We start from the raw sequence: 16,939 nt of genomic DNA, 5'->3' as shown, positions 1-16,939 counted from the left end.
ATGAACTGAAAGCGTCAAAATTGGAACTTTACCCCACCCTTCTACGGCAAACAAGGTGCCGGTTCAGGCTGTAACTGTACCGTTTGCTTTTTTATTGCCCTTTTGCAAAAATCTTCAACCTGGCAAGTGATTAGGCTTTCTAAGCTTTGAGGTGCTCTAAAGGTAGTCAATTTAATCAAGTTTTACAATGACAAGAATATTGAGCTTTTAATGACGGTCACTGGGACCTAATCGGAAAAACTCCCGCTCGATAATCTAACAGCCACCTACCTCTCCTTACGTAACAAGAAAAAACCAAAAAACAATTATTTTGAAACTGATGAACAGATGCGAATGCCTCTACAGTTATTTTGGATCTGAACATGCAGTTTTAATGCTGGTAAGATTATATAATCTAAGCTGCCATTTAATTAGGCAAGCCGTGACCATCTGAGAGCGAAAAATTCAAACTGTCTTACGCATTTCATTCATAAGGATATTCGTACATTCCGAGCATTTAGAAATAGAGAACAAGGTTTTCTGGATGTACTGAATATTTGAAAATTTTCATGTCCACTATACCAGACCTGTTCGAAGAAAGGTCGTAATGAACAACAAAAGGGTGGGTAGAAATGAGGAAAATTACCATAGGGACTCTGTGTAGTTGGTCCCTCGGAATCAAGGCAAAGTACATATACAAGTGAGCGAAAACATCTGCATAAAGTGCGGTTAAAACATCTGCACATCATTCGCAGTAGAGGGAGTAGTAGAACCCGGTTTATTGCTGAACACAGGTGGCTCACAGGATAAAAGACAGCGAGCCACTGCAAATCAAGAGTATTTGTGTTTGTCAGATGTAGTTCTGGAGACTCGAAATTCCTTCAAAAAAGAATTTGTGCCAGCAGTTGAAATTCGTGCCAGCAGTTGAAATTTGTGCCAGCAGTTGAAATTTGTGCCAGCAGTTGAAATTTGTGCCAGCAGTTGAATTTGTGCCAGCAGTTGAAATTTTTGCTTTGGGTGTCATCCGTCAAGGTATGTAAGTCATGAAGCTAAATTTGTTTTTTTAAACATCGTGATAAGCTTTCGTCAACTTTTATGTTTATGAAACTTTTAAAAACTGCACCATAGAAACTTAAAAAAATGCTGCTTAAAAACTTAACTTTTGTGCATTTTGTAGAAAATCAAGTCAACTCTTTTCTTTTTTTCATATAAATTAATAACAATACAATTTTACATTGACTATACTACCCTAATTACTGTACTACACTACGGGGACGATACCATGAGGAGCGAAAGACAATGGCCACCCCATGGCCGATACATAAAAACACATAACATTAAACAAAGATAGAAATAAATATAACTAAAACTAGGTAAACTAATTACGAATACAGAGTAAACAGACAAAAAGTAGATGCTAATGTATAGGAGTGTGCAGCAATGGAATATTCAAAAGCGTTCTGAAGCATGAATGAATTTGAGCGTTGCCTGAAATAGCTTCTTATTTGTGTCAATGGTTAATCACTCATCACCATACAAAATGAATTTGAGAGTAAAACTTCATTTGAAAGAAACGAAAAACCATGACGGAGCAATATTGCATTCTTATTATTGAGAAGGTCAGATCTAAGCCGGTTATACGAATGACAGAGCAGCAGGAAATGTTCCTTGTCCTCTACCCCATCATTTGCGGGACACAAAGGGTGGAATGTATCTCCAAAGTTATGCCTAAGTTTATGACAACTTGGTTTGCTCAGTCCTACCCGTAACTAAGTAAGAATAGCTAGACCTTTTGGATCATGAATACCATATATTAGTTTATGAGTGGGTCGGATAAGTTTCGATAATTTTGTTTTAAAAATATGTAGTGAGGGTGATAACCTGATTTCTGGGTCAAGTGTGTTCCATTCAGAGAGACCGTCAGGATAAAAGCTGTTCTTGAATCTTGTCATTCTTGCCCTACATCTGCATTACGAAAGGAATACATAGCTTGTGGTAATTGTGGAATAGGGTATCTTATGTAATCAGGGGTAATATCGTTGACAATCTCGTAAAAAAGAACGAGTCGTTTGCTCCAAAGTCGTAGGCTAGGGATTGCCAACCAAGTTAGGGTTTCCCAAGTTAGGGCTTAGGGATTCCCAAACAGATTTCTTTAATAATCACATGGATTGTGATTATTAAAGTAAAGTGTAACAAGCTATCTCATTGCCAGAGTGAGTCTCTGCATAGGACAGCCGACCATATAAAATTAGCCAAAAAGTTGACTGTTCTTTATATTTATTATATTATATTATATTATATTATATTATATTATATTATATTATATTATATTATATTATATTATATTATATTATATTATATTATATTATATTATATTATATTATATTATATTATATTATATTATATTATATTATATTATATTATATTATATTATATTATATTATATTATATTATATTATATTATATTATATTATATTATATTATATTATATTATATTATATTATATTATATTATATTATATTATATTATATTATATTATATTATATTATATTATATTATATTATATTATATTATATTATATTATATTATATTATATTATATTATATTATATTATATTATATTATATTATATTATATTATATTATATTATATTATATTATATTATATTATATTATATTATATTATATTATATTATATTATATTATATTATATTATATTATATTATATTATATTATATTATATTATATTATATTATATTATATTATATTATATTATATTATATTATATTATATTATATTATATTATATTATATTATATTATATTATATTATATTATATTATATTATATTATATTATATTACCTGCCGCAACTTTTCAAACCTATACCTACACCTACAGCAAACAGTTTCGACAAAAACAAGGTTTAACGTCAGTTTAAGGTTTGAAACAGCAAGGCGCCTCAGCCATTTCTCAACGCATAAGTTCCAGCTGTTTGACAGCACAACTTTGAACAGATTATAGGATATGGTTTCAATTTTTTTTGCAAATTCATTACCAGATTCGAAGAAAACTCAGTCTACAAATTACTGTTGAATATAGTGCATCATCTCATGACAACGCAGGGGCGTCGTGGGTAGTGACTCCTAAGGGAGGGGGCAAAGCTTGCAAATTTTCCTACAACAGGTTTAAAATAAAATTATGACGTCATCAAGCGCATGCGCAGTTTTATAAATGCAGAAAGACACGGCAAACAATATGTATCTTTTGCAGCGTCACTTTAACTTTCAATAAGTCGATCAGAGAATAGCCAGCATCCGTATTCAAACATTGGATAGTCATAATCATCCGTAATCATTCTCTGTGATGAACAGTGAAACTCGCAATGGGACTGATATCTTAACTGATGTGAGTGACAAATATCTTAAGAATCTTAAGAACCGAGCTGGATGATTTTTAGTGCATGAGAAGTCTCCTTAGCAATGTGTCAGCAAACCTGCCGATTACCTCATCATAACTGAGTGCCAAATACGTCAAGCTCAGCCTTTATTTAACTTCTCTTGGCCCATTGTGACCGCAGTCTGTATTTTACACAGTTGAGCTTTATAAAGGTGCCCTTGCATTGAATAATACCAATTGGCAAGCTTCCCATTTCCTGTACAAATATGAATTTTTCAACAAATTGCCGAATGGTCGAAGAAAGGGGGGCATGTGCCCAATTTGATGAATGAGAACCAGATGAAGATGTTTCTCTGACCTAGCGTGAAAAGGCAAAAGAAGAGATAAAGGTGTCTGGGAAAAAACATTGGGAGACAAGCCAAATGGATTGGACCCAAGCTTCTGCGTCGGGCAAGGTTAAGACGGTGTTTTTGCGATGTCAAGTTTCTGACACAAGGTATTCATTGCAGTATTGTAAAGTATAAGGATGCACCGAGATCGACTGAACCAGGCAGAATTGACAAAGCCTGACAGGTTGTTATAGAAGGAAGTGACCCAAAGGGTTTGGAGAAGGGGGCGTGGGTTGGGAATCTAGATAGTTAAATTGGGAGAAGGTAGGGTTGGGAGTGACTGTATTACGGAACGATTGAGCTGACTGTCTTGCTTGACTTCACAAAGGATGGATTAAGGGAGATTCTGCGATTGGATTTTGGAGAACAATGCCCCAACTTTACATTCCTTCCATTTTCGAGCATGTAGCCAATTCAGTTGTTGAAAATCTAAAATATGATACTAAAGCAAAAAAATTTAGTTGAAGTTTTGAATTTAATCAGAGATGTTGCACGCGTAGCTTCGAAACCTTGGTTTTTCTAAATTTTAGCATTCCTAAACAAAAATGACTTTTGCCCATGGCAGATCTTTTTTGGTGCTTATAGTAAAACCGTGTTCAATTTTTGCGCTTAAAAGTTTTCCATATTTATGTAAAAATCAAACCAGATAATCCTATGGAGCATAATCATGAAAAAATGTTTCTTCGTTGTGCATTGAATCCTTGGTTCTAGATCGATATTGTGAATATTAAAATTTTGCAAAGGTTGCAATATTTTTTCCGCCAGCGAGGTTGCAGCCTTAACCTTACTTTTCAAACAGTCAGGGGCGGTACTGGGGGGGGGGCGGTGTGTGGGGGGTGTGACACCCAAGAGTTATGAATCCGTTTCGTTACTCGGCAAATTCGACATTTTTTGTGCTTACTCAGAAAACTTTGTGATGGCTTAAATTAAAAATTAAAATTACAATATTAGGTACATCATTACAGTAGCTATTAATATTGCAGTTAAAATAGAAGATACCACCAATAGTAGAAACCGTCAATGTATTAGCTTTCGATAATACAATCACAATAGTAGATACCACAATATATTAACTTTCATTATTTCAATTACAATAGTATATACTATCAAGATACTAGCTTTCTTTTAATACTGCAGTTACAAAAGTAGATACTATCAAGATAATAGCTTTATATTAATATTGCAATTACAATAGGAGATACCACCAATGGTAGATATTATCAATATATTAGCTTTCATTTAATATGGCAGTTAGAATAGTAGATACTATCAATATACTAGGTTTTTTTTATATTGAGATTGAAATAGTAGATTATGTATATGTTGTATTTTACTATGTATGTATTATTATAATCTAGTTTATATATATGTAGTATTATTAGTTATATTTATATACATGTCATATCCCAGGGGGCAGTCATGTTATATTGCTCCTCCTGGGTTCTGTCCTTGTAATGTAGTTTAGTAGTTTGTACGTACTGTTTTAGGTAATTTGTTGTGTAAGTTTTTATACCGAATATATATATATATAAAAAAAAATAGTAGATACCATCAATATATTGACTTTTATCGCTTCACTTACACAAGTAGATACCGTATCAATATGTTAACTTTTATTATTTCAATTACAATCGTAAATACTATCAATACATTAGCTTTCTTTTGATATTACAGTTACAATAGTAGATTCCGCCAGTAGTAGATACTATCAATATATTAGCTTTTGATATATTTTAATTAGAATGGTCATATTTTTTTGGTTACATTATAGGTAATTGCACAAATTGGAACGATCAATGTTGCAAGGTGCGATCGAACCGATTGGATAAAGAAAGCTGAAAAACGTACATTGCTAAGAAAATCTCATCGAAATGCCTTTATCTTCCTATTAACAAGGAATATCACACTAAGGCTTCTTTAATTGGAAAAAGGTTCTTTCGGAGAGACATTGAACAAGGCTTGAAATGGCGTTGATGTCATCTAGTGTGGGAACGAATAATTCGGCATTCCAAAGAACAGTTGCTCCGAACAGTTCTTTTGCAAAATTCACAGGTGTGGCGGGTCTGAATTACCTGCACGATGAGCTAATGCTGGTCGATACCATTTCTAAATACATTGCGTTGATCTCGATAATACTAAGCATATCTGGTAACATCATGGTTATCATCTGCCACATAAAGTTACAGATACACTCCTCGTATAAATGCTTGATAGTCAATCTGGCCATAAGTGATTTGCTGTATTCAGTGATGCAAATATTTCGGGTTCACAGTAGATTCCGCTCCAGCGAGTGGCACTTTGGGAGATTTCTATGCAAGATGATGTTACTGTCACCGAGCTCACTCACTTGTTCCATGTTTACCATGAGTTTTATGGCTGTAGATCGTTTTATAACGATTGTATACCCATTTAGACCCCGTTTGAAGATAAGAAAGACAATTATTGTCACCATTTTATTGTGGATTTTTGCTATCAGCATACATGCTCCCTTCGCAACGAAACGAGACATAGTGCTGCGCAAAGGCAAGACAATGTGCTTATACACATGGAACTTCGGAGACGACGACAAGAAGCTCTACCATCTTGTCAGCTTCAGCGTAACATACCCCATACCGATACTGATTATTCTGATATCGTCAATTAACATCGTTTACACAGCTTTAAAGGGGGTACCGAAAACGGCTGGGAAAATGCATTCAGGAGGAGGTAAAAGTGTGAACCCATTCAAAAAGTACAGAAAACTTTTCCTGACGTTCATAGGCATTTTCCTCGTATTCATAATCACAACAACACCGAACCAAGCTTTGATTCTGTGGTTGAATTTCCCATCGAAAACAAAAACTTCTTTTCGCTCTGCACGCTTTACATTCTTCATCCTCTACATGTTTGCTCCGCTGGTTCATGTGCATGCTTGGATGAACCCTCTCATATACAGTTTCTCGGATGAAAAGTTCAGATCGGCATTGGCTCAGATTGTATCCTGGTTATGGCGCAAAACTGAACATGACAAATCTGGAGTTGGACTTCTGAACAAAAGTCCTTACCAGAAGCACACCACAAACCAACAGTCGAATCGGCGAAACACGGATACCAAAACAACAGCAAAGACATAAGCCTTAGCCTAGTTACAAAGTCAAGTATTGAATTTTTCACACAACAAAGTCGAGAAACGTGCAATCTTGTTCTGTGTTGTTCAGTACGGCGAGCATGTTACTGAACATTCAGAATTCGAAGAGCGAACACTGTTAGGCTTTGCGCTAAGAAGGGTTTAGCCATGGCAGTTATTTTACTTTTAAGCTCAAACCGAACAAGCCAAACAGAACCAGGGGAAATAAGTCATAAAACCTTGCAAAAGTTATGAATGAATTAATCATAGAATTAACAAAGTAACTTGTTATTAGCTTTGACTTTATTACACTGAACAACGTTAATATCGATGCCACCTACCTATTGCTGAATGCTCAAACGGTTCATTTTTTATGTCAAAGATATCGACTTGTTGGGTGACAGGAGTTGGGTGAGAACCTCACAACTTTCTGCCAAGCTTTTATCTGAATAACATGGAATTCCACTGCATTTTCGGCAATTTATCACTTTTTCTCAGCTACCGTTTCCAAACGATTAGACTCGACAAGTCTCAAGATTGGTCATTCAAGGTCATTCAACCACATAACCTGAAATATCGGCATAAAATACATCCCATTTTGCAAAATCAGCTAGATTTGTTCAAAATTGGGCGAGATATGCCCAACATGGCAGAAAAGGAGTTCAAGTTCGTCATCGGATTACTGTTATTCAAGCCTGGTTCATCGAAGTTCAATGGGAAAATGCCCTTTGCTTATGCAGCCATATCTCAACCAATTTGTGATACATTCACTAAAATGCATTCAAAAATACCTTCTAAAAATTAATTTTTGTGACGTCATCACTTCGGTAGTCTATTGTAGTTACAAAATAACCGTTAAGTAGTATGAAGTGAGTCAACTTAAAAATAAAGATCATTAAATTCGCTTTGCAAGTATCTGATGTTTGTTTTTGGTTCTCTTCCTATGACAATAAAACAAAAAATATGTTCTATAGACCCTTTTAACGCATTTTGGACATCAAAAATTCATTAATCATCGATACAAAGTAACTTTGTTGGTTTCTAAATAGCTTTTATTTGTTTTCAATGCAAATTAAATGAACTAAAATAACTAGCTAATGATGCTAAGTATTGAGTATCAAATGTTATCTTTACTTCTTTAAACAATTTCATGTCTCATTTAAAGATATACACTCTTTTCTATAAGAACACGAGCCTTCAAATTGGTCAACAGTTAAAAAAAACACATAAAGAACAAGCTGAGGCTGAGGTACTGTAAAATATAACTTTGAACAAGGTCGTTGATTCCTTTATAAAGTCCCATCTCAAAAACCATAAATTTTATGCCATCTAGGTTTGCTTTGACGGCGAAATTTTACACTTGTCCGCAAATTAAGGATGGCGCACTCATTTGGTTGGCAAATGGGGAGTAAAAACTCCCTTTGAGCGAAACACTTATTGGGGATGTCTACATTGACCGAAGTGTGAAGATATGAAACTAGTTTTTGTTTGTACCTTATTTAGGTTGTAAGTTGTATTTGCAAAACTTTTGTGCATTTTAACGTTTAAAAATCCTTTTTTTGGAAGAGAAAAATTTTCTTGGTTAGAGCAGATTGAAATTTTGAGTGAAACTCAAACTCTAATTTTATCTGACAATTTGAATCAACATGGCAATTGAACTAATTTTGAATTTAACAATGATAATATTTCATCACAATACCGAATTTTTCTATAAATGTATAGCGTGTATGAAAGCTTGTACCCGCATGTATGCAGGGACATACCCAATACGAGCTATTAAATAAGATTTCAAGTTACATACAAGTAAGATTCAATCTGAAGAATAAAGAAAAATAGAAAACCATAATTTGAAGAAAAACTGGAAAAACTGTATGTGCTATTTGATGTATAGAACAGGACGGTTCTAAGTTGCTGCACAGAAATTCACTCTTAATGTGACCATTGTTGTATTAGAGGTTTAAAAAAAATGAGACATATTTGCTGCTAATACGAGATTTTAATGTGTTTGCAAACATCAGACAAATTGCCATCAAAGTATGTCTCATCTTCAATCCATTTTTCCATTTATCAAGGCTCTGTGTCTCTTTGCTTAGTTTCTCAGAAAAATGAGAAAAAGCCTCCATACAACCCAAATAAGGCAAAATCAGAATATAATTTGAGAATTTTCATAAAGAGAGCTTTGCGAATTGAGTTCGTGGTTCTAAGAGTCTTCATAGCTAAAAATCTTTCTGTCTCTTTGAAGACAATCTTGCAATCCTCTTAACTACAACTGCACTAGTTAACTCAATTTCAATTCAGGTGTTAGCAGGTAAAAGTGGAATTTTAGCTCAAATTGTATCCAGTTTCAGACCAAGGAGAGTTAACATATTTAAACGGGAGCTTTTGACAAAGGTAACCAACTAGCCCAGATAGTGTCTACAATCTGCGACAGAGGGTAGTAAGAATTATCATCCTCTTCCCTCTAGTTCAATTTTGTGTCTCTGCAATCAACTGGGAGAGGGGAGGTAACTTTAATTGGGAAAACGACTGATTTAGAGCGAGAATGTCGTTCTATACATGCTTGAACCAGGCTTGTGTTCTGATTCATGATTCAACAAGTGTACTCAAGGCTGAAGGTAGATCTTTAGAGGTTTAGAGGTCCATTTCGTAAACATTTAGATGTATTGCATAATACTATTTCAGGGTATGTGGTCTAGAAAAACAATCCTAAAAATTTAATTTTGTGACGGCATCTATTTGGAACACGACGTCATCTCCAAATTGATTTTGTCGAAAGATCTAATAGAAAGCTCTGCCACGGTGCATCGCACAGTCGGAGAAGGTTATATCATATACAAACTAGTTCAAAGAAGGAAAGATTATTGAATATTTAGAACAAGCACGCAACGATAACAGCAATGAGAAGGATTTTGCGTAATTACCGGGGTGGGCGGCGTACGTCAAAGATTCATCACGCCCGCAAAGGTGCAACCAAATCCTAAGATCCTAAGCCGACCAACATGGTGCTTGAAATTTCCACTACTGAATTTCCTCAAAGAAATTAACTATAGATTCTACAATAAAAAGCATATTTCGAACGTTAAGAGGAATTTATTGTTTTACTGAGTTTATGGGCGTTGTTGTCAGAGAATTTAGAAAAAATATTGTTTTAACTATTAAATACATCCAGCACATCGTCATCTAGAAACCATAACCACATTTTTATGTTGGAAGTATGGACACAACGGAGCGATGCTTTTTGTGTCTTCATTCAAAGTGTACTAGGCAAGCAAGCAGATGCTGGTTTTCTTAATTATCAAAGGTCGTCCAACTTGCCATGGATCCTCGTTAACTACTTGAGTCGTTTAAAATGGATGATTTTCAAGTCTCAAACCATTAGCACTAGGATTATATTTGTATTGAGCTCTGAATAAAGTAAATTAGGAATTCATTTGTTTGCGGTATGTTCCCAATCCAAGGATCATGGTCCTAATTCTTTGAATGTGAAGACGATTTGGCGAGATTACCACGGTTACTCTAAAAAAGATAACAGCACTAGCGCAGCAAATCTTTGCTAAAATAAAATAGTTAATCTAAATGATGGTAAGCATAACTTCCATTTTAGAAGAAGACTATGAGACATAAACAGTCCACCGATCAAATGACTTGATAGAAAAGCAATCAATTTCCAGTTCTGAAAGATCGCAAAATCTATCATATCACCATCAATAATGCTAAATCAACTACAACGAAACCAAGACAAGCAATCGAGGGATGTGCAATTACTGGGAAACGTGCAACGATTTATGAGGAAAAAACATGGTGCTTTATACTGCCATCAGTATTTCTAATATAAAATTTTGTAATGTAAACATGCTGCATGGCGGCTCCATGAATGTCTCTGTACATCTAAGTATTCAAAATTTCTTGACTTTCCTTTATAAATGCTCATTTCAGTTTTTTTTATTCTCAAAAAAAGTTTTAATAAAGATTGCAGAAAGAGCAGTGTACCTAACTGAGAAGCTAGATACAACGTTCATAAAACAAAGTAGCTAGATACAACGTCCATTATAAATAAGAGGTGCTTGACAAAACATCCATAAAACAAATTTGCTAGACAGCATCCGTTATACAACGTTCATTATAAAAGACAAATGCTAGACAGGGCAACCATAAAACAAAGTTGCTGGATACAGCGTCTAATGTTTTATTGAGACGTGTATTGCCAGTGGACTTTATAACATGGCAGCGGACTCAAGCCTAGAAAACAAACTTTCAAGAGATACCGCTGAAAGTTTTCAGTGTCCAAAACAAAGCAAAGAAATCATCAATAACCCTCAATAGCCAGCATGACTTCAAACATTTTAAGACATATCCTAATGCTTAAGCTGGGTTTGAATAAAACATGAATTGAAACATTCTTGTCAAAGTTTTCAATCAACACTGTCATTTAGTTTGCGCAGTTGTCAATGAAATATGCTTTCGATCGAGAATTTTAACAGAAGAATCATATGAATTCTAAAAGGATGCGTTTCTACATTCTTCAAATGACAGGGTCATCTTCAATTTAATAGCATTCATATTATCTTAAATTTTTCTTGCGTCCCTCAAGACTCTTGTTTGGGTGCAATGTCACTTTTAATTCTTTACAGACGACTCGCTATGTAAGCAGGGGACATCTTGTTTTAATTACTATACTTGATGATGATTGACTAAACAAAATGTCAAAAAATACCGATTTCATTTGCTCTTTCTACTGTCATGTCAAGTAAATATTACTGTTACCACTACCCAATAATGCCACTAATTACGCCAGATCAATTTAACACACTATTTTAATGTTATATACCAACGTAAATCTGAAAACGATTGTTTTACCGGTCTCTCATAAAGTGCTCCATACCGTGAATATAGAGCTGTACAGCTTTGGTAAAAAGAATATGACAATTCTAAGCTGCAACACCGAGTTTTAAGCTTAATGCGATGATCAGACAACAATGTCTTAAAACCAAAGAAGAAAGATACGTCAACGTTTTTACACTGTTAAGAAATTTTCAATCTTTATCAACTGGAAACACTTGAGAATTTTAGCCTTAATTAAAAATTATTGCTCTTATTTCTTTGCAAAGCCTTCCAAAATAGCACGGAGTTTACTAGACTCAACAAGCAGGAAGCTTCTGTTAATCGTTCTATTATATATTAGCCTCGTATTGCGATTTGCTTGAGAAAACGTCTAACTTATGCTTTCTGTTTTGCTGGAGACTGTAGATGCAAAGTGAAAGTAAGGCTAAAACCAGATGCAAAGAAGTTCTCAATGTGAAATTCACAACAGATATTGGCGAACCTCTGGAAGATTGTCACCAATCATGTTCACACTTTACCTTGCACAAGCTCTAAAGTTTGAAGGTAGAACAACAAAAGCAGAACATTCATATACCATACCACCTGAAGAAGAAGAGGAGCGCACAGATAATACCTACAAACTATGCAAGAGCCAGAACCATTTAACATCGCCATTAAGCAGCTCAGAGCACTTTACACTCGAAGTGGGCAATGGGGACAAAGCGCCAAGAAAAGGGCAAAAAATAGCAAAGCGGAGAAAAAGCTCAATTTCGAGAAAAGAAGGGGGTCCACTGTCCCAGCTTCCCCCTCCCCTGGTGCAGGCGTTCTTGGATCAGCTGTATGCTGATGACATGGGTCGGGGTCGAATGCATCCCATGTTGTTGGCAACATAAGGAAGAAAATACCAGACAAAGTCAGAAAAAGAACCTTAAATGTGAAAAGCTAAGAACTGAGAAATATGAAGCAAAAATGGAAGAAGAAGAGAAATAAAAGATATACAAAAACTTAGGTAGCATCTTTAAACACGATAGAAGACATCGAGAGAAGAAAAGGCTCAGTCATGCTCATACATCAAACAAGGACCAAACTTCAAGAGTAATATCAGACTGAAAATCAAGATTAGAACCCTAGAAACATTTTACACCAGCATCTTTCTCTACAATGGTGAACTATGGACGCTCACAAAAGATCTGGAAGAAAAATTAGATGTATCCAGAGATCACTTTTAATGAGAAAAAAGTGGCCTGAGTCCTAGTGAGTTTCTGCCACAAGTTGAAAACTAGCACAGAACTAGAACTAGCACAAGACGGAAAGGAGTTGAAAGCACAGGCTGGAAAAGTTTAGAGTGGCATCTCAGAACAGTGACGAAGTACACAACAGAGAAGAGGTAGATTGAAGTGCAAAAATGTGTCTTCGTTGAATGTGTGGGTATTTTTCCTTCGTTCGTGGCAAATAACTCACATGGTAGTGGACTGTCAGTTGCTAATATGCAAAAGCAGGTAGTGTTAGTGTTACAGGAGCAATACAATAAACACGAATACATTTAGTGTAGGAGTTAATGTTATAGGTAACACTTTTGCAAGTTTCTTTTTATGGTATAGGAAGACGATCTTTTGCAAATCAGGCAATATTCTTAGTACTTGAGCATTAAACAAACGAAACTGTATATAAACTGCACGAATGCTAGTAGAATCTTGTAGAATCCTTAGATTTATAGGCTTAGTAAATTTCTTCCTTAGGTTTGACATCCATAGCCTATTCTAGGGGAAATTAGCTGCAGGGGTAAGCCTTTGTTTGTATAAATAGAAGAACAATAGCCTATTGTTCTTCTATTTATACAAAAGTCATTGAGGCTTGAGGGGTGGCTGCCCCCTAGTCAGTATGTTGAAAAAAGCCTTGTTGACATCGCTTTGAAACTTTAATCACAACCTGATATCAGTTCTTTTTTTAAAGAAAACAATCCATTGATATGATTGTCAGCTGGAATGCCAATCCTGATAATTAAGTTGATAACTGGCTAATTAATTTTGCTCAGGCCAACGACTTTTATCTTGATTTTTTTATTAGAAAAGTTACTAAATGCCATTTTCCTAATACAAATACTGGAATTAAACCATGAAGTTAACTATTGATATAGCCTAGCAACCTCTCGAAATCAAAATCTCTTTCTGCATTGAGAAAATCAAAAATTTTCGCTTTGTGGCTTGAGTAACTTAATCTTATCTCTTTTAATGTGTATTTTTTAAATACAGTAAAATTCTATCAATTAAACATACGCCTAACCATACTAAAGAGACGTTGCTTATCCACTAATCTCACTGCAATCTGTTGTGGGGACAAACACAAACAATTTCCGCTTCTTCTCCACGAGAAATACTGTTACAAACACAGCAATGCACTTCTTGCAACGACGGGAAAAATCCTCTTAATTCAAGAAATCCAAACTAACGAAGAAAATTTATTACCAAAAAACCACTTTAAAAAACCACCACGAAAGCTTCTTTATGTAAAAAGCTTCTGGCTGGACAAACAAAGAAACAAAAGGTCATGGAAAATAGCAGTTTTTGAATGATAGTCGAACTTCTAAGACGTCTGGAATAGTTCATTTCGAACAATTTTAAAAGGTTTGTGGGCGAATCGATTTTAATTTGAGCTGGAACAATAGCGTTAGAATAATGATTTTTGTAATTTAACAAGTAAACTTCTATCTGTGGGGTTCAAGTAAACCTGATTGATCTCATCAAAGAAAGAAGCGTGGGCAAGCCTAGGTTATTAAAGACAAGCTGATTTCGTGCTAATCAAACTGAAGCTGAAAAGAACTGCAATGAGCAGGGTTCTATTAATAACGAAACCTTGGAAACAGTAGCAGTTTTAAGGGGGGCTCAGGGGAGTCATGGCCCCAGGCCCCGCGTTTATGGTAGGCAAAAGGGGCCCCACACCTAAGAAAAAAGATAGAAATTGTAAACAACAAAGACCCCGCAGATTTTTTTGGCCCCGGGCCACGAAGTCCCTAAAACCATCACTCCTTGGAAAGCTAACTTGTTCTAAAGAAGAAAATGATCTATCATTGTTGTTCTGCTGAGAAAATTGAATAAATTATGCTACAAGAAATGACATGACAATAGCCTTTGACTCATAAGACAGAGAGCAATCAAATACTTGTCTCAAGCACCATTAATGGCAATCGTGCCATCGTAAGTTGGATATTGAAAAGGCGAGTTAGCTATCTTAAAGGCGCATAGTAGTATAGAGATGCTGGTATGTCTTCAATGCGGAATTACGCAAACAAAATGGCACAGGAGGATTAGTAGATGAATATAAAAATGAACGAATGAACGAATGACAAAATGAATGAATAAGTCAGTGAATACGTGAATAGATGAAAATGAAAAAATGAATGAATGAATGAATCAATGAATGAATGAATCAATGAATCAATGAATGAATCAATGAATCAATGAATGAATCAATGAATGAATGAAAAATGAATGAATCAATGAATGAAAAATGAATGAATGAATCAATCAATCAATCAATGAATTAATCAATTAATTAATCAATAAATCAATTAATTAATCAATAAATCAATGAATCAAAGTATAAACAAGTAAGTTAAATGATTAATGAATTGAAGATTGAATGAAAGAAGTTGAATCATTTCTTTTCTATCAATTCTTTCTTTTTATGATTCACTCGTCAAATTGTTCCCAAAATATTCTTTATACTAAACCTGAGAAAACGACACTAACATAAATTATAAATTTCAAGGAGAAATTTTAAATAGGGAAAATTACTTGTGTGAGTGAGCCAGCTCGTGTTCTCTGTAGATTTTTGTCAAAAATGCATTGCACCTGTTGTGACCAAGATAATGGGCAATTAGGGCTTGTTGTGATCATTTTAGCGAAACACGTCTTTGAAATATCGATCATTTTAGATGCTTTTTTTGCAGAAAGTAAAACATACATGAGGCCACTGCTGAGGATCAGTTGGAAGAACGGCTGTTGCAAAATATTCATTCAGGAATTTTCACAATCATTATGGCGAAAGCTTCGGAAAAAGCATCAATACACAATATGAACAACTTAGGCTTAGGTAAAATCTTAGTTTGCAACAGTAAATCATAAAAAAGAGTTTTCGATTTTGTGATCCTATGTCACGGGATTTCATTTCAGTACGGGAATATAGTCAGACGACCCGATTATAAACGAAGCCACACCCAGCCCATTTGGAATTCCAGGATCAGAATGGATTTTAGCTCAGATACAGCGAATGCGTGGCTTGTCACTACGTGAGCTGCAGGTTGGAATATCATAATGGTTCCAATATAAAAGGCTCTAGTTTTAATGCTTAGGGGATAATTGAAGCTATTATCAATTTCCATGCTTATAAAGCGAGAGGAATATGTTATATATCAAGAGCAGCAATTCAAATTCTCTATAGAAAAATAGGAAGTAAGGCGAAACAAAGACAGTCTCGAAATGGTTTTTATACAAACGAGGTCATGTGAGATTTTAATGATTTTTTTAGATTACTTCAACAGGTTGGTCGATCCTTTACCTTCAATTCCTTCTCTTTTCTCTGATTTATTTTAAAGGAACTGTTTATTACAAACATTGTGCAAACATCAAGATCTGGTCGAATACAAAAAAGACAGAAGAAGATTCCGCCTTCACCCCAAAATTTCACATTTTCTAGGTAGCTAAGCGGCAGAGTTTATTAAGTCTTGCCTTTGTCTGAGAGCCACCTGATTTAACTTGGTCAGATAAGAACAACCACGTTTTTCGCAAAGTTGAAACAAAAAGCCGCTGACTGGAAATACAGCCATTGGCAAGGAAATATTTACATAAGGCTTTGGCTTGGCGATCAAGGTCACTGTTTTGAAATTGAACTCTAGGCTAAAAAGCAACAGTTTAAATTGCAGAATACAGCGACGCAGCTATCTTTCTGCTAGGAAGGCCCGTCAATATCACACTTCCTTTAAGGAACAAACAGCATACGTATTCTAAAAAAGCGATTGTAATTGATCTTGATGATGTACTTTAACTTTGCGAGTATTTTGTAAAGCAGCTGAAACTGCTTCGAATGTACGAGTTTGCCTTAGTTAAAAAACATTATCTAACTTTCAAAACTAGGTTTTTCTTTTTTATCTCCTTCTTTATCTTGAAATTTCCTTCTCTAAAATCAGACATGTTCTTCTGATTTCCTCCCATTCATATCTGTTAAAACGCAAGAAACATGGTAAAATTGGTT

General features: G+C 34.8%; 1 protein-coding gene across 2 annotated transcripts; it reads left to right on the top strand.

The window, feature by feature from the left end:
- The first annotated feature begins 356 nt into the window (after positions 1 to 356).
- On the top strand, positions 357 to 7,621 carry LOC135684833 (neuropeptide FF receptor 2-like). 2 transcript variants are annotated; one of them, XM_065200514.2, is made up of 2 exons: positions 357 to 1,011; positions 5,534 to 7,621. In XM_065200514.2, exon 2 carries the CDS (start codon positions 5,727 to 5,729, stop codon positions 6,873 to 6,875), a length of 1,149 nt encoding a protein of 382 aa, XP_065056586.2. In that variant the 5' UTR covers positions 357 to 1,011; positions 5,534 to 5,726; the 3' UTR covers positions 6,876 to 7,621. The 2 variants fall into 2 exon arrangements, with proteins under 2 accessions (XP_065056586.2, XP_088971146.1); XM_089115020.1 differs by lacking the exon at positions 357 to 1,011 and adding an exon at positions 3,119 to 3,869.
- The last annotated feature ends 9,318 nt before the right edge of the window (positions 7,622 to 16,939 follow it).

The sequence above is a fragment of the Rhopilema esculentum genome, chromosome 21 (genome assembly GCF_057945365.1).
Source record: "Rhopilema esculentum isolate cy_ngs chromosome 21, ASM5794536v1, whole genome shotgun sequence".
Classification (NCBI taxonomy): domain Eukaryota; kingdom Metazoa; phylum Cnidaria; class Scyphozoa; order Rhizostomeae; family Rhizostomatidae; genus Rhopilema; species Rhopilema esculentum.
This window is presented reverse-complemented; position numbering and strand designations above follow the sequence as displayed.

Excerpts from the sequence above, each read along its gene's own strand:
- LOC135684833 (XM_065200514.2), top strand. The coding sequence starts at position 5,727 with ATGGCGTTGATGTCATCTAGTGTGGGAACGAATAATTCGGCATTCCAA.